The 26,881-nt window shown below is 42.5% G+C and overlaps 1 protein-coding gene across 3 annotated transcripts in view; it reads left to right on the forward strand.

Annotated features, from left to right (window-relative positions):
- The first annotated feature begins 11,263 nt into the window (after positions 1 to 11,263).
- Positions 11,264 to 26,881, forward strand: part of Rbbp5 (RB binding protein 5, histone lysine methyltransferase complex subunit) — a 28,918-nt gene continuing 13,300 nt past the window's right edge. For all 3 annotated transcript variants that reach the window (XM_041648469.1, XM_041648470.1, XM_041648471.1), the window contains exons 1-6: positions 11,264 to 11,408; positions 17,794 to 17,819; positions 19,153 to 19,325; positions 23,359 to 23,499; positions 24,225 to 24,387; positions 25,743 to 25,852. In XM_041648469.1, the coding sequence (XP_041504403.1) occupies positions 11,390 to 11,408; positions 17,794 to 17,819; positions 19,153 to 19,325; positions 23,359 to 23,499; positions 24,225 to 24,387; positions 25,743 to 25,852 (632 nt within the window). In that variant the 5' untranslated portion in view covers positions 11,264 to 11,389. The remainder of the gene's footprint in view (positions 11,409 to 17,793; positions 17,820 to 19,152; positions 19,326 to 23,358; positions 23,500 to 24,224; positions 24,388 to 25,742; positions 25,853 to 26,881) is intronic.

Below are 26,881 nucleotides of genomic sequence, written 5' to 3' on the forward strand. Positions count from 1 at the left end.
GTTGGAATACTCCCGACTCTCAGCTTTATTGCCAGCCTCACACTTTTCTCCCTTGAGCTGGTTCTACACTTGTCTGCAGCTTTCCCTGGCAGGTATCCCACGACTCTGGAGTCTCTAACACAATCCAGGTTTTACCTTCACAGCTTCACAGCTTCAAACCTGGCTTCAGAAGCTTTCCTTGACTGTCAAGGGAGACTCCACAATCTCTCTCTCTCTCTCTCTCTCTCTCTCTCTCTCTTTCTCTCTCTTAAATCTTTGACTCTAAAGCCAGAACCATGTGACTGGCTGAAGCTGCCAAGTTCTGGTGTTTGATGGGGCTGGAACTTGGCCTCCTATTGAATTACAGTTGCATCAGCTTTTTTTTTCCTTTTTAAAGATTTATTTATTTACTTATTATGCATACAGTGTTTGCCTTTGCCTGCACACCAGAAGAGGGCATCAGATCTCATTATAGATGGTTGTGAGCTACCATGTGGTTGCTGGGAACTGAGCTCAGGACCTCTGGAAAAACAGCCAGTGCTCTTAACCGCTGAGCCATCTCTCCAGCTGGATTGTGTTAGAGACTCTAGAGTCGTGGGATACCTGCCAGGGAAAGCTGCAGACAGGTGTAGAACCAGCTCAAGGGAGAAAAGTGTGAGGCTGGCAATAAAGCTGAGAGTCGGGAGTATTCCAACAGTCTCCCAAAATGGAAGGACAGCCCTGTGCATTAGCTTTCTGTTGTTGATGAATTCCTTCACTACTTAAGCGTTTCTTTATTTCCTTTTTACGAGAAGGAAGCTTAGCTGGGTGGGGTCTTGCCCTGAGGTCACCACACCCTTTATTCCATTTAGTAACAGGCTTTTCTTTAAACATTTTCATCTCCACAAGAACTGGCCTCACTCTGATTACACTTCCTGGTGTTCCCTTTCTCCTCAAACTGGCCATTTTGTATTTCTCTTTGTCCATCTTGCTCCTTTTCATGATAGATCTGCATAAGAGTGATTACTAATGACCACCCGACACAGTCGGTACTAGGCTGTCTTGAAATCTCCTCTGCCTTGAAGTCTTGGATTAATGGATCCAAGACTCTTCAATTTTGCTTCTGTCAATTTTAGGACAAGGGCAAAACCCAGCCACATTATTTACCAAAATATGACAAGAATATCTCTAGGCTACTTACTAATATTCTTCCCCTCTGAAACTTCTTGAGCTGGCCCCCCATAATTCAAATCACCCTTAGCACTGTCTTCCATGATCCCACTATGATGCCCATTAATCCCTGCTTAAAGCATCCAGCTTCTTTACTAGTCTAAAGTCCCAAAGTCTTCCGTATTCCTCCAACAAACAGCACAGTCAGTCCTATCACAGCGATACCTTAGTCCCTGGTACCAACTTCTGTCTTAGTCACTGGTATGTTGCTGTGAAGAGACATCATGACCAAGAAATTCTTATAAAGTTACTATGGGTGGCCATGCACAGACTAAAGTTTTTTAGGACCCTAGGGACAACTTGTACCTGGAAGAGCAACCAATGCTCTCAACAACTTAGTATATGCTCGAGGTAGCATTTCAAGTCAATGGAAAAAAAGACTATCTGATAAAACTGGTTATCAGTCTGCTCCTGTAACAACAACAATAAAAATAGAATGATTTATAATTAGAATACAGTTCTGGAGGCCAGAAAGCCCCAGGTCAAGGTGCAGACCAATTTGGTGCCTGGCAGGGTCAATTCTGCTTCACAAATGTAGCCTTGTTGCTGCAGCTTAGAGATGATTAACACTGTGTCTTCATAATGAAAGAGCAGAAGGATAAAAAGGGACAAAGGCTGTGCCCTCTCATGCTAGAAGAGATGGAATGGCCCAGTGGTTATTGTAACAAATGCCTAACTATAAAATGAAATGGCTGACCTCTAGGAGCTACATCTGGGTCATCTGGTAAAGAAGGGCCAAGGAGGCTGGGCGGTGATGGTGCAGGCCTTTAATCCCAGTACTTGGGAGGTAGGAGCAGGCAGGTCTCTGAGTTCAAGACCAGCCTAGTATACAAAGCGAGTTCCAGGAAGCCAGGCTACACAGAGAAACCCTGTTTCAAAAAACCAAAGTGGGGGGAGGGGGGGCAGTACACAAGGTAAGATAAAACAGGCTCTACTTCAGAGAGAAGGGGCCAGGGAAGAGCAACAAAAAGCCACAAAAAGAACCATGTTACACCACCTGGTCTGAAGAGGCAGGGGAAGCAGAAATCCAGGGAGTCCTGATAAAAAGGCAGCAGTCCTAACCGCAGAACAAGCCCTCAGCCTTCAGAAGTCTCCAATCCAGCTGCAGGGCTTGCTGAAGCTCTGCCTTCTCAGTGGGGTGGGTCAGCAATGAGAAGAGCTCCCCTGGCTCAGGGGCTGTGTCAGGGCACCATCTTGAGACAGAATCCACTGTTCAAACCTGAGCTATCCTAAGGGCCAGAGAAAAGGAACAGTCTTAAGTAATGGTGCCTTAATTAAACTTACTGTGGCCCCAAGGCAAGAGGTAGCCCTGGGAAACAGCCGTGGAAAACAGGAGGGCAGGGCACCGGCCAACTGAAAAGTCCAGCTGGCATGGGACTGAAGCAGTGAAGAAATATGCCCTTGCCCTGGGTCTGCGGCTGAAGACCTCATGCGCTCAGAGTAGCTGCAGTGGTCAGCAGGTGGGTCATCCTTTGGCTTTTCCTGGAGAGTGAGACCTGAAACTCCCACAGACCCCTTGGTGTCTATAGCTGCCTCCCTTTAGCAGGGTGATTACCACTTAGAGGGCTCCGGAAGTGTGGAGTAAGTTCACTAGTACAGAACCCAGTGTGTGTTTAATTCTGCGAATGCCAGAATGACTGGGAGAACTCCCAGCAAGAGTACTAGCCACATACAATCTGGAGAGTTTGGACCAGAAAACCTATCTGGTCCAAAGATGGAAAAGCTAAGCATGTCCAGCAGCGCCCCCTAGTACACAAAGAACTACAGACAGCGATGGTGGTCATTGCATACATATTCCATGTGCACACCCATAAATCCCAGGGAAGATGAGAGTCCACAAGTTGCACACCCATAAATCCCAGGGAAGACGAGAGTCCACAAGTTGCACACCCATAAATCCCAGGGAAGACGAGAGTCCACAAGTTGCACACCCATAAATCCCAGGGAAGACGAGAGTCCACAAGTTGCACACCCATAAATCCCAGGGAAGATGAGAGTCCACAAGTTGCACACCCATAAATCCCAGGGAAGACGAGAGTCCACAAGTTGCACACCCATAAATCCCAGGGAAGATAGAGTCCACAGTTGCTCATCCATACATAGATATTGGCAGACTTCAATATTCAAGACCCAGCCGGAAAGAAGCTAACCCAACACTCCATCGTTTTTAACTTTCTTTCCTTTTACGGGGGAGGGGGGGTACCCCTTCTTTCTCTTACTGTGCTCTTCTCAGTAAAGTATGTTTTTGGTTTTCCTTCATACATGTACCTCATTTTAATTACATATTTTTCTTATGTTTGGCAATTTTCTTTCATCTTCCCTGACAATTTCTCTTTTTTTTTCTGTCTACTACACTTTTAGTAGTATTTTGACTTTATTTTATTGCTTTTAAAAACCTTTATCTTTTAACTTTTTTATTCCATTTCTTATGTTTATCTAATTTTGGTTACAATTTTTTTCTTCCTTGGGAAACCTTGTGTTCCTTTTTAAAATTTCTCGCTCTTTTCTCGTCCCCTTCATAATATTCTTCACCATCCTCCTCTTGTTTTTCCTGTCCTTTAAGATGATTTAAAATTTTTCTCATTTTATTATGTGTATGAGTGTTTTGCCTGCATGTGTGGTCTGTGCATCACCTGAGTGCAGGACCCATGGAGGCCAGAAGAGGGTACCAGGTCCCCTGACAGTGGAGTTATTGATGGTGGTGAGCTGCCATGTGGGTGCCAAGAATTGAACCAGGGTCCTCTGAAAGAGCAGCAAGTGCTCTTAACCACTGAACAATCTCTGCAGCCCCTGCTTTTTCTTTATTTGACATTGCTTCTCCTCTCTTCTTCACTTCCCCTTCCCCTTTACTTGATCTCATTCATTTATTATTTCTACATGCACACTAAATATTTTTTAACTCACTAGTACTCTACATTAATTTTACCATTTTCTGTTTCATGGCTGTTGGTGAGCTATTACTGGGTTGCAATGGATTTTAAGTGTATTTCTCTATTTTGTGTGGTTTGATGTTATTACAGCAATTTTTTCTCCTCTCTAAGTGGTACTAAGCATTGAATACCCCCTCCCAGAGTAGTTTGCTTACTAAAAAGATTCCCCAAGTACATCAGGAGAACTCAGCACCACGGCTAAGCAACCAGCGCGGTACAATTAATAGACACTAGAGCTGGGTGTGAATTTCAGGAGACGTGAGAGGAGTGCAAGAGAACAAAGTGGATTGGGAGTCACAGAGATTTAGATAAGAAGGAAAAGTTGACTAGGAAACTAGAGTAAGTGCGCCACAAAACCAGGGTGTATATTTTGAGAATGGGGTGCTTGAAATAGAGATCTCAAAGGCGGTGCGAGTTTTTGTTTGTTTGTTTTTTGGTGGCCACAGCATTATGTCCCTGCAAGTGAGAGGCTGGAATGCAATAAAGTGCAATCAGAGAGGTCACTGGAGGAGAGAAGGCAAGAAGCCAGGGAGTCTAGGTGATGTAATAAACTGCCAGGTTGTTGAGGTTACCGAGGTGATGACAGGAATAGAGCCAAAAGGAAGATGAGTGAGGCCCTGAACAGACAACACATTGTGAAGAGTGGAGGAAAGACTAGAAGTCAGCAGCAAGGAGGAGGAGGTGTAGTGTCAGTTGGAGGCAGTGCTTTTAAAGGACAGGGATTTCTTTTCTCAGGAAGGGGGAGAAGAAATGGTTTGACAGAGGCTTCAGTGGGAGCCATCACAGCTATACAGACCTTAGGAAGGGAGAGCATGTCTTTTCCCAGGGAGGCAGGAACAGATGTGCACTCCAGGTATGGCAATGATGAGAAACCAAAAACCAAGTTTACGTAAGTCCAGCTTGGTAAAGTGACAAGCTTATTGGGAACACTTACCAGAAGCATGGGTGAGTTGAAGGCCATCACCAGAGAGCCCGCTTAGGCACAGTTGATGACAAAGAACACCCCATCACTGGAGAACTAAACAACTTGCAGCCAGCTCCACTGAACAGCCTCCGCTTCCCCCAGCAATCGTCCATGGCTTAGATAACCCTGGGAACCTGGTACATTTCTGAGTGTTCTGAGCCTTACACATTTCCATAGCCTTCAAGGTTACTATGTAGACTACAGCAGCCTCAAATTCAGAGATTCATCCACCTGTCTTTCCTGGGAGCTGGGAGCAAAGGGGTGCACCGCCATGCCTGGAAGCTTGCTGGATCTTAGAAGCCTTTCCCTCTAGGAGGGGAAGTTCAGAGGAAATGGCTCTCCAACAGAAGGTGAGAACTCAATTCTACTCTAATTAAAAATCTAGAATTAGGGGTGATGGGTGATGGTTCAGAGTATGAAGGCATCTGTCACCAAGCCAGATAACCTGAGTTCAATTCTTGGGACCCATGTAGTAGAAACAGAGCTGACTCCTTCCCCAAGATTGTCCTCTGATATCCACAGGTATGCCATAGACACATTACCTACAGACACATAATAAGTAAATAAATAAATTAAATATAAAAAATTTAATCTACAAACGAGGCTAGAGCATCAGTAGGACACTGTCTAGCATGCACAATGCCTTGGGTTCTGCTGCAGTGAAAACAGATGTCCATGTTAAGAGGAATGCTAGGGTTAAAGTTCCTGCAGCCAGGAACACTGAAGAACAGAGCTTTGCAGCTGGGTATGAGTCAGCCAAGTTGACCAGATAAGAGGAAGGACGGGGATTCTGAGAAAAACGAGGTCAGTGTCAGCTGGCTGGCTGGCTCCCACTCCCATGGAAGCCCCTCCCCCGCCATCTACAAGCTACGTCTGTGCTCTCATAGACTCATCTCTGGTACAGCTAGTTCTAACAGATGGACCCGCTACCTATTCCATAGAGAAGACTGGCCCAGACCACCCCACAGACAAGGAGCTGGGTGTGAGGCAACCAGAGATGACTGCAGCTGCAACTCGGTAGCTGTGATGGGACTTAGCTCCCTGCCATGATAAAAACCACACGCTGTCCACAAAAATATGGGACCAAGAGACAACAGTCTAATAAATGACTGGCAGACCCCACCAAGGTCTGAGGCCCATAATATCCACAAGGCTGATGTCTAATAAGTAGTGACCTGCAGATAGTCAAGGTCAACAGCTAACAAAGAGAGTCAAAATACCCAGGGCAGCTGAGAGGCAAAGATGTGTTTCCTCCTGCCAGTCAAGAGAGATGGACATCAGGAAGGAGGGCGAGCCTCATTCCATCGGTCTGGAAAAAGGATCTCAGGAAACTCAGGCTTATTTCTTGTAATTGAAATTATATTAAGGGAAATTTTTCAAGAGAGAAAATTTGATCCAGTACGAGAGGAGAGGGTAAACTTAATGCTGACTTGTTGCTACCTGGGATTCTGACTATAATTGTCTAGTTGGTCCCTAGCAAGAAAGCAGAGGTAGGAATAGTTCAAGAAGATGAAAGTCCCAAAGATGGAGTAGTTGCTAGGAATGGGGTGATGCCTGAGAAAGTTAGACATGGAAAATCTGAGCACATGGAGACTTCCCGTCTGTCTCTCCTTTCCCTTTCTATGACGTCTTGCCTCTCCCCTCCATTCTACCTCTCCCCTCTCCTTCCTTCCTCCTCTCCTCTCCTCTCCTCTCCTCTCCTCTCCTCTCCTCTCCTCTTCTCTCCTCTCCTCTCCTCTTCTCTCCTCTCCCTGATACCTTTTTTTAAGTTTATTTTTTGAGGAAGCATCTTGCTATATAGCATGGATAGCATGGCTCAGGTTGGCCCTGAACTTTAGGTCCTCCTGCTTCAGTCACCCAGATGCTGGGATTGAAGCTTGCACCATGCCTCCCTTGGGTTGTCTTTAAAAGCTTTATCATTTGCCAGGGCTAGTAGTTCATTTTTTCCTATGAATGAATTACCTTTGCAAGTATACAATAGAAAAAAAAACGTTTTTCTCATTTTTCTAAAGCTTCTTGTCGCAAAGCTGTACAAAGTGTTTCTTTTTGTTTTTGTAATGCTGAGGACTGAACCCACGGTCTCACACATACTTGCTAGGCGAGGGCTGGCTCTATGGAGGAGCTGCATTCTCATCCCCAAAAGGGGGGTTGCACATTATAGACCAGGCTGTCCTTAGACTCACTAGTGTGAAGTCACCCTTTATTGGCCCTTGAGTACTGGGTTTCAGCTGTGCATGGCTACATCTAGTGGAAGGTAGTGCTTACAATTCTTTTATTTTCATACTTTTGTTGTCACTTTTGAACGACAGGTTTACTTAAAAAAAACTGAATATGTGAGAGATGAGGGCTTCTTACTGGTAAGAAGCTTTGTCATCTATTTATAATATATTCCTTCTTTATTAGGAATAGTAGAGCATGTTTTCAACACATAATTGGAGTAAAGCATAAACAGTATTGGAGACAGCAATGGCTGATAAACCAAATTACTGCTGGTCACTTCCTGCATAATCTGTGACCACAATGAGCTCCTGGGGTTTTCCCGCAAAGAATTTGCTTTTATTTACAAATGAACAGATTTTTGAGATCATATCAACATAAACTAAAAGTTCAAGCTCTCTGCTTTTCAGAATTTTTCACTGTTTCAATTATATGACAACTACAGATACTATTGCAAGGAATAACCGTGTGTGTGAGCATGCGTGTGTGTGCGCGCCATGCCCGCGTGTGTGCACGTGTGCACACAAGCGTCCATCATCGGCCATGTATTTTCAAGTGAATGGAATCTATATCCCTATGTACTTTTCTTCTCTTCTCAGTTTTCTGCTCTCCAGGGAATTCAGAGCTGTGCTGCAACTGTCCTTGTTTCCTCTCTAACAACACTGACTCTGTAGTTCTACTGACAGTAAGCATGGCCTGTAATTGTATACCACTTCAGAGAGTGACTTAATCCCTGTCTCGGGCCATCCGCAGCCCTCTGCTGCAGTTCTCCACAGTGACTGTATGCTGGAATCACATAGGAGCTTTCAAACACACTCAAGTTATCCAAGCCCGCTGCCCAGAGGATTTCATGGTTGACCGTGAAGCAGAAGGGTTCCAGGCAGAGATCCCCCAACCCCTATCTTCCCCAATGGAGCTTCAGAGGGCAAGTGAACTATACTCCAGTCCAGAATTTCTGATTTTTAATTTGGAAGAGAGGTAAGTACTAGCTGGCCTAATGCATGGAGGACGTAAAATATCTTTTTTTTTTTTTTGAGACAGGGTTTCTCTGTAGCTTTGGAACCTGTCCTGGAACTAGCTCTTGTAGACCAGGCTGTCTTCGAACTCACAGAGATCTGCCTGCCTCTGCCTCCCAAGTGATGAAATTAAAATATTTTAATGAGAGGGAAGTTCAGTGTGGCTAAGGACCAAGTTCTTTTTTTTTTACAAAGTCACAATAACAGGTGCAAACTGCTCCAGGCCCCTCAGCATAGAAATTCAGATACCCCGTTCTGGCAGTTAATAGTATTAATAAGCTTTAACTAACCCTCACAAAACACAGCCCACCAATACAGTTTTTCATCAAAGTAGAATACAATGAATTACAAGACATTCAATGTATAGAATACTATGAAACAAAAACACTGTTCATTCATTATGAGGGATAATCTCATATATGCTAGATCCCCGACTTAGAGATTTTAAAATATAAAAGTATGCATATTATAAAACTGACAAAGCACAGCAGCACGTCTTTAGCCTGGACTTCTCTGAAGTCCATGCTTTCTGGTCTGTGGCCTTCTCATATACTTCTTAAACCCAGTGTCTCTGAAGCTGTGCTTATCCATCTCCCTTGTCCAAGCTGTTTCTTTTGGTGTCCTATGCACTAGCAAACGGAGCCCCCAAAGTCAAGACACGGCTTGTGTCAGACATATTACCTCCCTTATCTCCCACATACAAAACCTTTCCTATTCTACTGTTTCCAATCCTTTCTCCTAACCTCTCTCAAACTCATTGCTTGTTTTCCTCTATTATAGATGTGATTTGAATCATCCTCATCTTTCCACAGGATCATCACAATAAATTTGTGGAGAGTTTTCAGCCCTAAGTGAATTTCTATTGACCAGTGTTCTTAAGAGTTTTATTTTTAGGGCTACGCTATAGCTTGTGGGTAGGGCTTGTGGATAAGGCTCTAGGTTCAGTCACCAGCACCAGAAAACACACCATGCACGCACGCGTGCGCGCACACATACACACACACACACACACACACACAGCCCTTGAAATTTTCTTTCCTTCTTCCCTCTCACACCAGGACCACTATATAGCCCAGGCTCCTGAGTGCTGAGGTCACGAGTATGTGCTACAGAGCTGGGTAGGAGTCTTCTTTCTTTCTTTCTTCCTTCCTTCCTTCCTTCCTTCCTTCCTTCCTTCTTTTTTTCCTCCCTCCCTCCCTCCCTCCCTCCTTCCTTCCTTTCTTTTTTGGTCTTTCGAGACAGCCTTTTCTGTGTAACAGTCCTGGCTGTCCTGAAACTCACTTTACAGACCAGGCTGGCCTCGAACTCACTAGGCTCTGCCTGCCTCTGCCTCTCAAGTGCTGGGATTAAAGGCCTGCCATCACCACTCCCCGAGAAGAGTTTCTTTCTTTCCCTCCCCCAACTGGTTTGCTCGCTTGTTTGTTTGTTTAATTCTGCCTGTTGCATATATGCCTGCACACTGTGCCAGAGGAGGGCACCAGGTCTCATTACAGATGGTTGTGAGCCACAATGTGGTTGCTGGGAATTGATTTCAGGACCGCTGGAAGAGCCGTCCGTTCTCTGAACCTCTGAGCCATCTCTCCAGTTCCAGGAGTTTTATTTCTTAAATATCAATTTGATAATATTATTTCTTCCTTGAAAATTTTACAAAATGCATGTCCCATTTAAAAAACTGGCAAAAGACATCAAACAACTGCCTCACAAAAGAGAAAAATAAAATGTATACATATAGAAAGTTCATCACTATTGCTAAACAAGTGAAACAATGATTTTTTTTCACTTATCCACAGTGGGTGTAGCTGAAGAGACTTGATAATAAGGCATTGTGCGGGGTGCAGAATGACATCTACAGAATATTCCTGGTAAGTATAGTTTTGGGGTAGCATTTTGGGAAAACCTAATATGCAAAGGAGTGAAAATTGTCTAATATCTCCGAGACTCAATTACTGTTATTGGGTTAAATGGCTACAAGAAATTGACATATTTAGGATAAGGTAACTGGTGAATAATGGCTGTCACCTGCTATTTTAGGTGCTTGCATGCTAACGCATTCAATCCTCATAATCCTGTAAGTAGTAGTATTATTACTCCCATTTTACTCACAAGGAAACGGAGGCACAGAGGATTAAATACCTGTAAGGGGTGGGGTCAGGAGGAACTCTAGATTACTGTCATTATATCGACATAGGGGAACGTGCTTACCTCCTTTTTAGTTCAGGAGGCCTTTGCCATTCATGGCTTTTTTTTTTTTTTTTTTTGAATGCCCACCACATCTAGAGTCGGATAAACACTTTCTGTCCCACGTTCATTGGTCTTCTCTGATTGCTCTGTCAAGTCTGACAACTGGGGAACTCAGTCCATCTCTCTCTGGACAATTCTTTTCCCGTGTCCTAATCGACGTTATGTACACAGTAAAACCGTAGGAAAAGTCCTAACAAATGCTATCGTACTCCTTGTCGTGGCGTATGACATACTTTTTAGAGACGTGAAATAATCTTCACGAAATTAAGTCAGACACATGGTAACTATAGGGTGACCCAAGCCAGCGCGCGCTCTGACCACGTTAAGGAGCTCCAACACTCAAACACTAGGGGCCGACCTTTCCCGCTTTCCTGCCATAGAAAGAATCACCCGGAACCTTTCTTGCGGAGTCACAGGCCGCCGCCGGGACAACCTAAGGAACACACAGCACAGTAAGCGTTAGTGGGTTAGTGATATGCCTGAAATCTCTTGCTCGCTTACATGGTCCCGGAGAGAAAAGCCTTGCATTTTTGCACTTTTTTGGAGTTCTGACCGACGACGACATTTTTCTATTTCAAAAATATTATAATTGGTTGTTTCCAAAAAGCGTTTAATCTTTTTTAAAAATTAGGGATAAATGTAGACAGCTACGTAAAACGAACAAGGAAAGCGGGGGAGGAAAGCGGAAGCCGCGGGGCCTTCTAAATCCGAAAGTCTCCGGAGTTTGCGCCAGACTCTTCGCGGCGCCCCCCACTTAGACGCGGGGCTTCTGAGCGGGTGGGGGAGAAAGAACTGTTGCCAGCGCGGAGACCAGGCGGCCAGCGTCCGCAGGGATGAACCTCGAGTTGCTGGGTGAGGAGGGCTGTGGCTGCGCGTTAGCTAACGCTTTGGTACTGGAAAGGAGGGAACCGGGGCGGGAAGTATCACAGGCTGCAACCTTAGGGACACTCTTCTTAGATGATTCATTGGATGCTCATGGTGTGGAGTTGCAGCAGCAGGGGGAAATCCAGCTACTGTCCGGGAAGAATGCATTACCTTTCCGAAGCCGCTTTCAGATCAGTTTGTGGAGTCATAGGCGCACTTTTTGACTGAGCTGTGATTTCGAGGATCGCAGGTGCTGAAGTAACAGAGCAGGCAGGATCAGAGTTTTTGGAGATGCAGTCTGAGGCAGAGTGACCTAGGGTGAAATTGTGAAGACCTGTCACGGAATCGGGTACCTAGATAGAATAACTCTTACTAGAACTGTATTATTTAATCAGATTTTATTTAAGAAAAAGAAGTAAGAGTGTTGTGACTGAGCACTAAGTGACGTAGTTGGCACATAGAGTCTGGTTATCTTGACTTCTAGTTTAAGGTCCTTAACCGTAGGGAGGTATGGATTACCGTTATTCTCGCCGTGTCTTTAAGTCATTGACTCCCAACTCCTTGTCCACATTGGTGTTTTCTTGTGGCCTTCTATGAGGTAGTTTTAACATTGCAGCTTGGCGACGTCTGTTTTCAAGAGCTCCTATATGACTTGGCTGCCCTTAATGGTAAGGGACAGAGGGTTACAAAGATCACTTTTAAAGTGTTTTTTCTCTTCAGGTAGCTTTTTAGAGTGTGCATGTATGCATGTGGATATAATGCTGACAGACTAAGTATGAAAATATGTGGAAGATGTGTATGAAATAAGCCATCAGTGAGAGTTTTTTTAATTTATTATTTTATGTGTCTGGACATTTTGTCTACATGTATGTCTGTGCATCAGTTGGGTGCCTGGTGCCCACAGAGGCCAGAAGAGAGAACCAGAGCCCCTGGAACTGGAATTACAGTTGGTAGTGAGCTACCATGTGGGTGTTGGGAATCAAACTTGGAACTTTTAGAAAAGCAGCCAGTGCTCTTAACCTCTGAGCCATTTCTCCATTACCCCCAGTGAGAGATTTTTTTTTCTGCTTGTCCAAAATATGTATATTGTGAGAAAGAGATGATCAAGAGTTTGGACTGGTACTATTTTGTGGAGGGCTCAGGGGCGACAGGTTGGACAGTTTGCTTTGTAAGGAAGGGAGGGCAGAGCCACTGACAGCTCAGTTGGAGCGCAGATTTCTACATTTATCTGACAGTAATGTGTAGCTGAAACAATATAACACTAATTTGGAAGCTTCAGTGTATGAGTGATAAGGAATGTGGGAGCTAGGACATGGAAAGAAAAAACGAAGAGGCAGTGTTGGCAGAATTTTGAGTATAGTGCTCATGAGAAGATGAACCAAATAATAATAATATAATAATAACAACACTACTGGTAAGATGGAAGGGTGTTTGAGAGAGAGCTTAGATATGTTGAGTGTAGGCTGAGAGCTTGGGAAACAAGTTTTGACTTCTGATCACCATTCATTGTGGTTTTAATGAAACCCTGTGGATAGGTGGAAGAGAAAAGATGAGAGGGTCAGAGAAGAAGATCGCCAGGGAGAAGATCTTTTGTTTCTTATATTTGGAGGAAAAAGAATGAGCAGGTGATTATGAATTATATAAAATATGCAGTTCTTCCATGAGCTAGGCACATTTTCAGGTTCCTTCCATAGATTTTCCTATGTACAGCCACTAGAAGAGGATATGGGTTAATAGTTCCTTTCCATAGACACTAATTGCAGAGCATTTGGGACTGAAAACTGAGAAAAGGCTGTTCCATTTTATCCCTGGGCAACTTGCACTCCTTAACAGTCTAAGATGAAGGTTGTTACAGTGATTTTAGGAAAGTGTGGGAGAAGTGGAGACCGAGAGCCTGTCCTTGTTTATGAGAGAAAAGATGTTACAATAATCCTTTGAAGGGGTTTGCAGGTCCTGGGGAAAGTTCTTTCGAATGATACAGAAGGTTCCAAAGGGGGAAACTTCAGGAATATTTAGCATATCTGACAATTAAAAAGAAGTCTGGGTCTCCAAAAGATAAACATCTCTGTAGAAATGACTGAGTCTTACCGTGAGAAAGTTACTGATTGTATATAAGAGGAGAAAGAAACAGAAGTGGCTTGATTGTGGGAACACCGTGAGGGACATCTGGTCAGATAAGGAAATGAAGGAAGGATGATAGGTCGTGGGATGGATCCTAGACTGGAGACTAATATAACTTCTGTGACCATCTGACCACTTCTTGAGACGTTGCTGTGTAACAGGTGGCCTATGCTGGAGATGCAAAATTACCAGGACAGCCTCTCTTCTGTCCCAGGCACATGCATTTAGGAAGTGCCACATCACCAGGCTAAGATAGGTTTTCAAACTCATTTTTTTTCTATAAGTCATATCAAGAGATATTTTGTTTTTAAAAATTAATTTTAAACTTTCTTCCCCCCCCCTTTTTTTTTCATTTTCTTTTTCTTTTTGTTTTGAGACAGGGTTTCTCTGTGTAACAGTCCTAGCTGTCCTGGAACTAGCTCTTGTAGACCAGGCTGACCTTGAACTCACAGAGATTCACCTGCCTCTGCCTCCCAAGTGCTGGGATTAAAGGCATTCAGCACCACTGCCGGCTAATTTTAAACTTTTTTATTTAGTGGGGGGGGGGCGTGAGAGTGCAGGCAGCAATGCATATGCAGATCAGAGGACAGCACTGGGCAGTCATTTCTTTCCTTTCACCATGTGGGAAGTTCTAGAGGTCTAACTCAGCTCCTTAGACTTGACAGCAAGTCTCCTTAGCCATCTCACTGGCCCAAGGAATAAACAATCACAACCGCTATGTATGCACATGTGTAATTGGAATATTTTTGGCATGGGTGTGTCTGTGTGATGTATGCCTATGTTTGTGTGAGTGCACATGTGTGTAGGCCGGCCAGAGAAGTCACGTATACAGAGGAATTGTGACTTCCTTTGTCATTCTCTGTCCTTTTCCTTTGAGGCACAGTCTTTTCTATCAATGTGGAGCTCATGTGTTTCTGCTGAACTGGTAACCAGCCCCCTTCAGTGCTTGAGTTACAAGCATGTGCAGGACTGTGGTAGACTTTGTGGGTTCCAGGATCTGAACTCCAGGCCTCATGCTTTGCAGCAAGTGCTTTTAACCACTGAGCCATCTCTCAGGCTCTAGAAGCTTTTGAAATTATACTTTATGCCTTGGTTTATTATTTTCTGATATTTCCTGCACTAATTTATTAAAATCTTGTCCTAATGGATTATGATGATTTATTCATTTGGGGGTAGGTTAAATTATACCAGCTGAAAACAAAATAAGATGCTGCTTTTGTCCTGAATAAAAACACAACCAGGAGAAGAGAAACAAATAACTCTGTAATACAGAGCTGCAGTACCTTAGTACACTGTGGGGAACCCATATGAAACACAACCAGGAGAAGAGAAACAAGTAACTCTGTAATACAGAGCTGCAGTACCTTAGTACACTGTGGGGAATCTATATGAAAGCAGCTAGTTCTGCACTGTTGGTGGGACTGGTGTAAAATTTGGGGAAATTTTACAGAGGTACTGTTCAATTGAAAATACTGAGATAGAGATGCCAAGCCAAGCAACCAATGAAAAGTCAGAAAAGGAGCCTTCTGTAGGGTTACCTTCCAGTGGAGAAAACTATAGAAGCAAATGTTCTTAGGCATGAATGAGTGAGGGTGCAGGAAATGGTGTGTTTTGCAGCTGGTACTCGGCATGGTTAATTGAAGCTCTGGCACAGATGCTGACCATACAAGACAAAAGACAAATGAAAAGTGCTGGCCAGGGCCAAGCTGAGATTGCTTTTCATGATTATATTTTGATGGAGGAAGGTCATTGGTTAAAAAATAAAGAAACTGCCTTGGCCCATTTTATTGGTTAGAACATGGGTGGATGGAGTAAACAGAACAGAATGCTGGGAGGAAGAGGAAGTGAGCTCAGAGATGCCATGCTCCCCTCTCCTGGGCATACGCGACAGCTCTGCTCTCTGAGGCAGACGGCCATGCAGCCAGCCACCAGGTCAGACATGCTGAATCTTTCCTGGTAAGCGCACCTCGTGGTGCTACATAGATTATTAGAAATGGGTTAAGAGGCTGAAACTAATGGGCCAGGCAGTGTTTAAAAGAATACAGTTTGTGTGTTGTTATTTCGGATAAAGCTAGCTGGTGGCAGGACCTGGGTGGCAGAATGCATCCCGCAGCTCCTTCAACAATACTTAGAGTTTTGTTCATTTTGTCCAGCAGAGAAGGGTTTTAAGTGAGTGAGTGCTGTTCTGCAGTTGTGGTGGAAGAAGTTAGACCTGCAGGTTTTCTGAAGGGTTGACCGAGGCAGGCGAGAGTAAGCCAGTTCTTACCTGCAGGCAGGCGAGAGTAAGCCAGTTCTTACCTGCGGGACTTACCCTTAGTGACTAGCTCTCTTCACCTAGAGTATTGAAGGGTGGAAATGCCTGTTGAGTAGTAGACTCAGTGCTGCCTCAGTCTCCTGAGTGCTAGAATTACATAAAGGTATTCATAACAATGCCTTTCTTGATGATTTTTCAATGTTTGTTCTTTGATTAAATATTTTGTGTGTATATGATGTGGATACCTATTGTGTGTGTGTCCATTGGTGCAGGTGCAATCTTTGCTTATATGTGGAGAGGCCAGAGGCTGATGTTGGGTGTCTTCCTCTTCCTGTCTTCAGATGGGGTCTGTCACTGAACGCAGAGGTCTCTGATTGGCTAGAGTGTCTGACCAGTGAGTTCCAGGGCCTGTCCTCTTCCCCTGCACATTCCCTGACCTTGGCCCTTTACATAGCTTTTGAGGCTCTGGAGTCCTATCTCTAGCCAAATGATTTTTAAAATTTTACATTAAAAATACATGTGTGTGTATGTGTGGTGCATGTGGAGGTTAAAGAACAACCTGTGGGTGTTGGTTCTCCTTTTACTTTATGGGTCCTGGGGATTAAACTCAGGACTGCAGGCTTGGCTTTCAGTACCTTTACCTGCTCAGCCATCTTCGTGATCCTGATTTTTGTTTTTAGTATTTAAATGAGTACATGCATTTGTTTACTTCTCAACCATGTGAATATAGTACGATGATTGGGAAGACGGCACTGGCTGGATCAGTAAATGAAACAAACATGTCACCTTGTAATATGTATAGTATTTTATTTAAAAAACTTTGAGCAAATGCTTATGTGAACATATGTAAGTTTTTACTTTGTCAAGTGTTTTGAAGGCTGTTACCTTTTGATCGCACATTTCTTATGTATGTATGTGCACACCAAGATGCCCTTGCCATGGTGCTCTTGGGGAAATCAGGGGACTCTCAGGAGTTGGCTTTTCCCTTCTGTGGGTTCCTGTGATTGAGCTTGGTCACCAGGCTTGCATGGCAAGTGCTTTTATTCCCCCGCCGCCCAAGCCATCTTGCTGGCCCCTGTCTCCTCACTCCCCCTTTTCAGGTGGGTGCTATGGATACAAACTCAAGTGTTCAGTGCCTCCTGTCAAGCACTCTAGCCTCTGAGCTAGCTCTCCAGGCCCAGATACGCATTTCTATGTAACACTTGTTCTACTTGAGTAACTTTAAAAACAATTTTCAGAAACACTGCTCTTGATATATTTCAGCATTTGCTTTCAGTCCCTTTCATGAATGAATGTCTTACAAGTGGTTCTTTGGTTTTGTAAGATAGGACTCCTGGATAGGCAGTGAGGACAGTTGGTGACCCTGCATTCTTGAGGCTCACTGACTGTTCCAAACTCACAGTTTTATATTCTTCTGCTGGAGAACTAGACTTATGGCTCCAGGGTTGTGGAGCTAGAGTCTTGTTAGGAGCTTAAGCGGAAGCTTATTGCTCTCAGCTCAGCTTGCCAGCACAGCAGCATACAGCGGTTTCTGGGCTGCGTCCTTGGCTCTCTCAACTCTAGCCGCTAGGGCTAGTGTTCTTCACTCTGCAGTCTGTCTGCCCTCTCAGGACATCTCCAAGCTGCACCAGGTGAGTGTTACAACTCAGAGTTAGGATCCCTGACTTTCCACTTCCTGGGGTTTTTGAAAACAAACAACATGAGTGAAAGGAATCTTGCATTTTGACAAATCTCTTTAGTGTTACCTAAATAGAAGTTGGTTGGATTCACATCTGCTTCCGTACTCATCAGCTTTGGAATACTTTCCTGTACGCTTATGAAAGCACAAGAGTTTGAGAAAGATATGTCGTCTGCCTGTGGTGATGAGTAGTATGACCTCATGGACGCCTGAAAAGGTGTCAGCCCCTCCCACTTGGGCAGTGAGCTGTGGACTGTTCGTGGGCAGCGGGTCCTTGTGTGATTTGTGTGTCATCCACTTTCTTTCTTGCCTTCTTGCAGAGTCCTTTGGGCAGAACTATCCAGAGGTGAGTTTAGTTTTGTTGTTAATGTGTGGTAAACAGTGATTGCCTTTTATTTGATGATTAAATAATTAAATGTGTCACACACATACATATATTATTTACAGTGTTCTGTCTGCGTGTATTCCTGCAGGCCAGAAGAGGGCACCAGCTCTCATTACAGATGGTTGTGAGCCACCATGTGGTTGCTGGGAATTGAACTCAGGACCTTTGGAAGAGCAGGCAGTGAGTGCTCTTAACCACTGAGCCATCTCTCCAGCCCTCCAGTGGTGGCGCAGGCCTTTAATCCCAGCACTTGGGAGGCAGAGGCCGGTGGATCTCTGTGAGTTTGAGGCCAGCCTGGTCTACAAGAGTGAGTTCCAGGACAGGTTTCAAAGCTGCAGAGAAACTCTGTCTCAAAAAAGAAAAGAAAAAGAAATGTTTAACTTTGAGCAACAGATAATATGCAATTTTGGCTGAAAAATTTCAGTAATTTTTTTAAATCTTAAGGTTCTTTTTTTTTTGTTTGTTTTTGTTTTTGTTTTTTGCTTTCCTGAGATAGGGTTTCTCTGTAGCTTTGGAGCCTGTCCTGGAACTTGCTCTGTAGACCAGCCTGGCCTCGAACTCACAGAGATCCAACTGCCTCTGTCTCCTGACTGCTGGGATTAAGCATGCATGCAACCACTGCCTGGCGTTTTTTTGTTTGTTGTTTTGAGACAAGGTTTCACTATGTAGTTATGGCTTTCCTGGAACTCACTTTATAGACCAGGCTGTCCTCAAACCCAGTGATCTGCCCACCTCTGCCTTCCGAACGCTGGGATTAAAGATGTGCACCATCACTGCCCGACAAGGTTCATTTTTTTTTAACTAAAAGAAAAAAATATTCACAACTTTAATTAAAGGGCTTTTTAAAATAAATACTTCCATCATTTATACAGTAACTTTTTTGTGTACTTTACAAGTTTTGATGAATGTTATTTATATAGTAATAATGATCACTATGTGTAATTAGCATTTGTAACATTTCCTGTGCTTCATTGTAGTTACTTTATAAAGCTTGACATTGATGTAAAATAATGTAATTTTTTAAAATGTCAATCACACAAGCTGTTTCATTGCGTTTATATTGTCCTGGAACCAAAGAACTCTTCTAGTTACTCCTGTAATACTTTGCTCATTGACCTCTAGAAGTTTGTGTGAGAGATTGATTATCACTGTTTCCAGAGGTTTTGGTTAGCTCTTATAATTATTGTTTATTTTTTAAATCAATTTAAAAGATGTAAGCACACTTGCAGAGATCATTTTTGCATGCATTGTCTTTTATGATGGCCTTTGTGTGTGTTTTACATTTGTCTTGTAGGAAGCTGATGGAACTTTGGACTGCATCAGCATGGCCCTGACGTGCACCTTTAACAGGTGGGGCACACTGCTTGCAGTTGGCTGTAACGATGGCCGAATTGTAATTTGGGATTTCTTGACAAGAGGCATTGCTAAAATAATTAGTGCACACATCCATCCAGTCTGTTCTTTGTGGTAAGGAATTTTGATTTTATTTACTTTATTTTTTGTGGTATTAAAGATTGAATTCAGGACCGCATACATTCTGGGCTAACACTACTACTGAGTTAAATAAATACCTCAGACCCATGATTTTTTTTCTTTTTTTTAAATGTGTATAGGTATGTTTGCATGTATGGTGTATGCATGTGTATGCATATGGAGGCCAGGGTTAATTGCAGGTATTGTAGATCTGCTAGGAACGGCACCCCAGTCTTTCTGTGGGCAGACTTGAACTTAGTCCCTCATAGTTAAATCCTTATTTTTGCCATCATTTGTCCCCAGAGTCTAGGAAGTGCATTTGCCTCATCTCTGATACAAATGATCATGAGTATTTTCTGAACACTCTTTATATGCCAGGCATTGGATTAAGAAATATATATATATATATATATATATATATATATATATATATTCTAATTCTTTCAGTAGTCCTCTATAAGTAAAGACTTTCTCCTTCCTATCTTAGATGTGAAATTGAAGCCCAGAAAAACTATACAGTTCTCTAAGATCACACAGCTATAAGGTTAAGTAATGTTTAGGTTGTGAGCTTCTATTCTTTTTGCATTGGCTGCTAAGTTCTTCAATAAAAAGCATTTTTCATATTTGGGTTCATATTAATTTGTTTTCCTTTATGTTTCTTCTGTATTTTCTTTCTCTGATTCCTGCCTTGTGTGGGTTACTTGAACAAATATAGGGTTTTATATTGATTCAGTGTTTCGTTGTGTACCCTTTAGTGGTTTCTAGATTAAGCACAGTCTAAAATACTCCAGGGTTGACTTTGCAACAGTTCAGATAAGGTATAGAGCCCTTGCCTTCTTTCCCTTGATGCCTCTTTTGTATAAAATGTAATTCTCTTACACATTTCCTCTGCATACATTGTAACCAGCACAAGACAAATCTGTAGTGTTCTAAGATTCCATTTTATCTTTTTCTTTCCATTTAGAGAACTTGGTTTAGAGCCTCTTTGTTATTGTGGGTTTGTTTTGTTTTTGAGACAGGGTTCTACATATATAGAACCCTCTCTATATAGACCAGGCTGTTTTCCGGCTCAGAGAGATTCTCCTGCCTCTGTCTCAGGAGTGCCGTGATTAAAGGGTGTGCCACCATGTCTGACTCCTGGTCTCTATAGTTTTGGGTTTTTTTTTTTTATGAGAAATTGTTATCTTTGTGTTACTGTTTTTATATAGATGAGATGCCACTTTCCTATTACCACTTGTAAGACTTAAGATTGAGGATGTTTCTACATTCAACATATGCTTGTGTTTTGGAATTTTTTATTTTTGTTTTATTAAGTTTTTTTATGTTATAATTATAGTTACATAATTTACCCCTTCCTGTTTCTCCCTTCAAACCCTTCCATGTACCACACCCCTTGCTCTCTTTAAAATTCATAGCTTTTTTTCTTTAATTTTTGGTGTGTGTCTGTGTACACACACTCACACATATTCATAAATATGTGAATATAACCTGCTCAATAATATGGTATTTGAATGTGTATGTTTTCAGAGCTGGCCATTTGATATTTGATAACCATTTTTTGTGCTCTTCTGAGGAAGATTTTTTGTTCTCAACCCTCCTTAGTTGCCTGTAGTTCATTGTCTATGGTTGAGAACTGTAAACTTTTCTCCATCCACGTTGGCATGTCTGTTGTCTTTGTTCATCCGGTGTTGGGCCATTATGTTGGTGAGGCTTTATGGGTGTAGCTTCGTGATATTCCTAGGAGACACAATCTCACAGCAAACTTCCTATTCCTCTGGTTCTTAGAATCTTTCTACCCCATCTTCTATAATGCTCCGCCAGCCTTACGTGCAGGAGTTGTGGTGCGGGTTTACCTGTTAGGACTGGGCTCCACTACTCTGCATTTTGATTGGTTGCAATTTTCTGTAATGGTCTTCATCTCTTGCACAGAGAGATTTCCTTAGTGGGAGTCTTTTGGGCAGCTCTAACCAACAACTCAAAAGAGAGTTTCTCAAGCCTGCTGTTGATGGCCTTGTGTATTTAGGCTGGCCTTAAGTTAGTTATGGATGACCTTGAACTTCTGATCCTCCTTTATCTCCCAAGTGCCAGGATTACAAGTGTGTGTCGCTGTGCCTGGTTTTGTGCAGTTTTAGGAATGCTAAGCAAGGTCTCTATCGACTAAGCTATGTCCCCAACTCCTGGAATGGTTTCTTTGGCTTATATTGTTTGATTTCAGTCACCTGTTTTTAGTCAGTAGGTTGTTTTTTTTTTAGTTTTTGTTATATTTGGAGAAATTTAACTGTTATTTCTTCCAATACTTTGAAGCCACACTCTGTTCTTTGTAGGACTCTGATGACGTGGATATTAAATTATTTGTTGTTGTCTGATCCCTGAGATTGTGTTCCTCCCACCCACTTAAAATTTTTTAATCTATTATCCATGTTGAGTATTTTTTTTATTTTTTGAGTTAACTGTTTCTTATCTTTCCTCCACTCCATTGACTGCTGGATTCTTCTACTGAATTTTTACTTTAACTCTAATTTTCAGTTAGAGTTCCCTTTACAGAGGCTGCTGGTAGGTTGGAAATAGAGACTCTCCATGGGTCTCTGCTGACATCATCCTATTTGGGAAGGACAGAAGGCCCTGAGCCTTCTTTCTTTCTGTTGGCCTTCACAGGCACTGTGATGGTGAGATCTCACCAATGAAGCCGTTTCCACTCCCATCTCATAGCATCTGTGATAAGTCATAGAGGCCTCATTAGAGCGAGGTCAGGGTGCAAGTCTAGCTGTCTGTCCAGACCATGCTGATGAGGACGAGTGGGTGCAGGTTTTTCTCTAGGACTTGTCTGGGTGGGGAAAGAAAGGGAGGATTATGTGTAACTGTTGGCATTATCCGGTTGTTGACTTCTTTACCTAGTTCCAGATATCTGAAGCAGGAAGAAAATCCAGGGAGTTTAGTCTTGAGTCATTCATTGGGCTCTGCTGTCTCTAACTAGTCAGTCTACCTTCCAGTCTTTGTTTAACAGAATGTCTAGTATACTTAGCTGCATTTAAGATATGACTATTCATTTTTAATTTTTATTGTTTTTGTTTTTGAAATAGACAGTCTGTAGCTCAGACTGTCCTGGAATTCATGATCTTCTTTCCCCCACCTCCTGAGTGCTAGTATTGCAAGCACATTATTTTGAGATAGCATGTTTGTCTCTTTTGTGTTGTTGGTGCTGTGATGGAGTACTTTAGGAAACTCACATTTTCTTTATCCCTGAAACTCCTCAGGTCCTTTTTATGTTTCACGTTCTTAAAGGTCAGCTGATTTGGGAACTTAACTAAGACACTCAAGTTTGTTATTTTGGGTGCTAACTGTAGTGTTATTTTGAAATAGTGCCATGACTATATATAAACAGTACAAGAGCCAGGCATGGTGGCACATACCTATCTATATTCCTAGCACTTAGGAAATGGAGGCAGGAAGTTGTGAGTTCAGGGTCAGCCTGGGTATGTAATAAGAAAGTTTGTTATAAATCCCAGCACTCGGGAGGCAGAGGCAGGTGGATCTCTGTGAGTTCGAGACCAGCCTGGTCTACAGAGCTAGTTCCAGGACAGGCTCCAAAGCCACAGAGAAACCCTGTCTCGAAAAACCAAAAAAAAAAAAAAAGAAAGAAAGAAAGAAAGAAAAAGAAAGTTTGTTATAGATTTGACTATACTTTAAAAAATGTTGACATGTGCAATTAGGTCACTGTTTTTTTTTTAATTTATTTATTTATTATTTATACAGTGTTCTGTCTGCAGGCCAGAAGAGGGAACCAGATCAAATTACAGATGGTTGTGAGCCACCATATGGTTGCTGGGAATTGAACTCAGGACCTCTGGAAGAGCAACCAGTGCTCTTAACCTCAGAGCTATCTCTCCAGCCCCCTTTTAAACTTTTTTTTAAAGATTTATTTACTATGCATACAGTGTTCTGTAGGTCACTGTTTTATCCATAGTAGTGTTATATATATATTTTACCTCGTTGTGTGTGCTAAATTCACCTCTGTTTCTCCCCGTAGTTGGAGTCGAGATGGTCATAAGCTTGTGAGTGCTTCTACAGATAACATAGTGTCGCAGTGGGATGTTCTATCAGGCGATTGCGACCAGAGGTTTCGATTCCCTTCACCCATCCTAAAAGTCCAATATCATCCTCGAGATCAGTATGTTTAAGATATTCTTTTCCTAGGGTGGGGTCTCATTCTGAGTGGATTAGCTTTGGGCTCTGACAACTTCAGATTGAGATTTTAAGAGGCAAACACAACAGCTTTTCAAACCTATATAAAGTAATTTTTGTGCTTAGGTTAGTTCTACTGAATATATTATAAGGAGATTGTAACTGATCAATATTAAGACTTTGGAAATGACCAAAGGTGGGAATGATGTAATGAGTGGGCCCTGGCTTTGATTCTTTAGAATCCTTTAGTATGAAGAAACAATTTACTATTAAGACTGCACTTAAGGAAAAGTTGCCTAGTATTCCATTACTCAGACACAGCTTTTCACTTCTTGGGATCTCTCATAATCTACTTCTCTGTAAGTACGATGATCATTATATGAGCCTAAAGCCCAGGCCATATCTGATATACATATACTTGTTAATATAATTAAAAATCAGTATTTTGTTTTTTACTTTAATTAGTATATTACTGGTTTACTAAATATTTTTAGTAAATAAAATAATCACAATTTATTTGTCGAGATAGGCTCTGTCCTTTGAGTCTGTTCCCTGTTACTAGGTGTGTAGACTTTATGTGATTTCAACATTTCACATTTGCTGGGGCTGGGAGAGCCAGTGAGGAAGTGGTCAGGGACCAGGGATAAAGGACAGGGACTCCATCTGTTGCTACCATAGCAATAGCCAATATGTGTTCATATTTTTAAACAGGAACAAGGTTCTCGTGTGTCCCATGAAATCTGCTCCTGTCATGTTGACCCTTTCAGATTCCAAACATGTTGTTCTGCCGGTAGACGATGACTCCGATTTGAACGTGGTGGCTTCTTTTGATAGGCGAGGGGAATATATTTATACAGGAAATGCAAAAGGCAAGGTAAGCTGTGAGGTCAGTGAAGAAAGACTGGGCATCTGCCTTGGCCCATATTTACTTCTACTTTCAGGCTCTTTTCTCCCTGGAATAATCCCGGAATGGAAATGTAGCTAAGTTTTCTTTCGTGCCTTAATAATCATTTCTGTGCTTTGAATTAGAGTAGATTATTTGATTTAGATAAGGAATGGAGACAGCGTGGCAGCTTATTTTATAAAATTCTTTCAGCACTTGAGAAGCAGAGACAGGAGGATCACTGCAAGTTCGAGAACAGTCTGAATTAAATTAGCTTTGGCCTGCACAGCAAGACCTCTCTCAAGACGCTAAGAGAAGGAACAGAAGAGAAAGCCTGGGTGTAACTTAGCTGTAAAGTGCTTGCTGTATATGTAAGAGGCTGTGGTTACTCCCCAGAGCCAGAGAAAACAAAAAAGGACAGAAGGGTCTTGACCAGTAGTAGTAATGAAGAGAATAATATTTAAAAGTCATCACCTAGAGCATGCTGGTAAAAATGGCTTAATATCTAGTTGTACAAAAACCCCATATAAACATGCACACAAAGAAACACGGTATAATTCAGGCCAATTTAACTAGAGTACTGAGACTATCTTTTTTTCATTGTTAAACTTGTCCTTTGTGGTGTTTGGAAGTGTAGACTTTTGGGGGGTAGTACATTATAGGTGTTTGTTCCGGTAGCAGTTTTTTAAAAATTGTGGTTAAGGTAAATATTAACAGCTGTAGAGTGCGTGCCTCCATGTGTGAAGAACTGAAGATGATGCACACAAACTTTTAAACTCCTTGAACATTCACAGTGTTCAGGTCAGCAGGACTCAGTACATGGTGGTACTCAACAGCAGCCTCTGCAGACTGAGCGGCTGTCAGAGAGGGCTGTCCCAGTCCCTGGCGGCTGTCAGCCCGTTTCCTGTTGATTTGACCACTGTAAGCACTTTATAGGAATGGGATAATACTGTATTCCCCATTTGCAGCTGGTATATCTCGTACAGCATTGTGTCATCAAGGTAGCTGTGTTATACTGTGTGTCAGAATTTCCCTCCTCTTCAAAGTTTAATCGTATTGTATGTATATACCACATTTTACCTATTTCTCTGTCAGTGGATTCTAGGGTTGTTGCCACTTGTTGCCTGTTGTGAATAATGTTAATCATCGTGTTTTAAGAGTAGATGGTTGAGACTCTGTAGTTTATTGAAAGAAGTAAAACATAATACCAGTTAATGAGATGTAATATATAGGACTCGAGATGCTTGACTTTTGCTACGTCTCTGCACAATTTAAAAACAAGTCAGATCTGATTACTAGTAGTCACCAGAATATTTACTTTTTTATTTTTGTTCTGTAAACTTCAGATCTTGGTCCTAAAAACAGACTCTCAGGATCTTGTTGCTTCCTTCCGAGTAACAACAGGAACAAGCAATACTACAGCCATTAAGTCAATTGAGTTTGCCCGGAAAGGGAGGTGAGTGAGGCCTTGTCTTCCTGTGTGTATGGAGTTTTTGTTTTTGTAACAGAATCTCGCTACATAGCTCAGGCTGGCCCAGCTCTTGTGGTCCTCCTACCTCAGCCTCCTGAGTCAAAGATTATGGAATGGCACTACCACACCCAGTGATGTCTTTGATTTTTTAGTTTTTTTTCTTTTTTTTATGTTTGTTTGTTTGTTTATTTATTATGTATACAATATTCTGTCTGTGTGTATGTCTGCAGGCCCGAAGAGGGCACCAGACCTCATTACAGATGGTTGTGAGCCACCATGTGGTTGCTGGGAATTGAACTCAGAACCTTTGGAAGAGCAGGCAATGCTCTTAACCACTGAGCCATCTCTCCAGCCCTAGTTTTTTTTTCTTAAGTGAGTGGAATGCAAATAATAATTTGCCGTGTGTGATAATTTATTGAATTTATTAAAGCTGTTAGAATCTCTCACTGTCTGGTTCTTAGGTTCATAAAATTTCCCTTATTGAACTAGTAGTCACATCTTTGTTGTTGGGAGGTTGCCAGGCAGTTCCTTTACAGAAAAGATGTTTAAGTGTTGTTGCTGAGAATCAAAATGCCTGGCACATAGCACTGAGTGAGAATTTTAAATATTTCACGTACTTATCTTTAGCAGTACTAGGGGCAGAACCCCAGGGCCTCCCTGACAAGTGCTCTAAAACTGAGGTACATCCCCAGTCCCAAATATGCTTACAACCTGTCTTAGTTACTGTTTCTGTGATGAAACACCATGACCAAAAGCGACTCGAGGAGGAAGGTTTCTTTTGCTCATAGTTCCGTATAAAAACTCATCATTAAAAGCAGTGAGGGCACAAACCCAAGCAGGGCAGGAACCTGGAGGCAGGAGCTGATGCAAAGGCCATGGAGGGGTGCTGCAAACTGGCTTGCTCCCCATGACTTACTCAGCTGCTTTCTTCTAGAACCCAGGGCCACCAGCCCATGAATGGCACCACCCACAAAGGGCTGGGCCCTCCCCCAACAATCAGTAATTAAGAGAAGA

This window comes from Microtus oregoni, unplaced genomic scaffold, assembly GCF_018167655.1.
Source record: "Microtus oregoni isolate MIOR12 unplaced genomic scaffold, Mior012 000003F_ref0000135, whole genome shotgun sequence".
In the NCBI taxonomy this organism is placed as follows: domain Eukaryota; kingdom Metazoa; phylum Chordata; class Mammalia; order Rodentia; family Cricetidae; genus Microtus; species Microtus oregoni.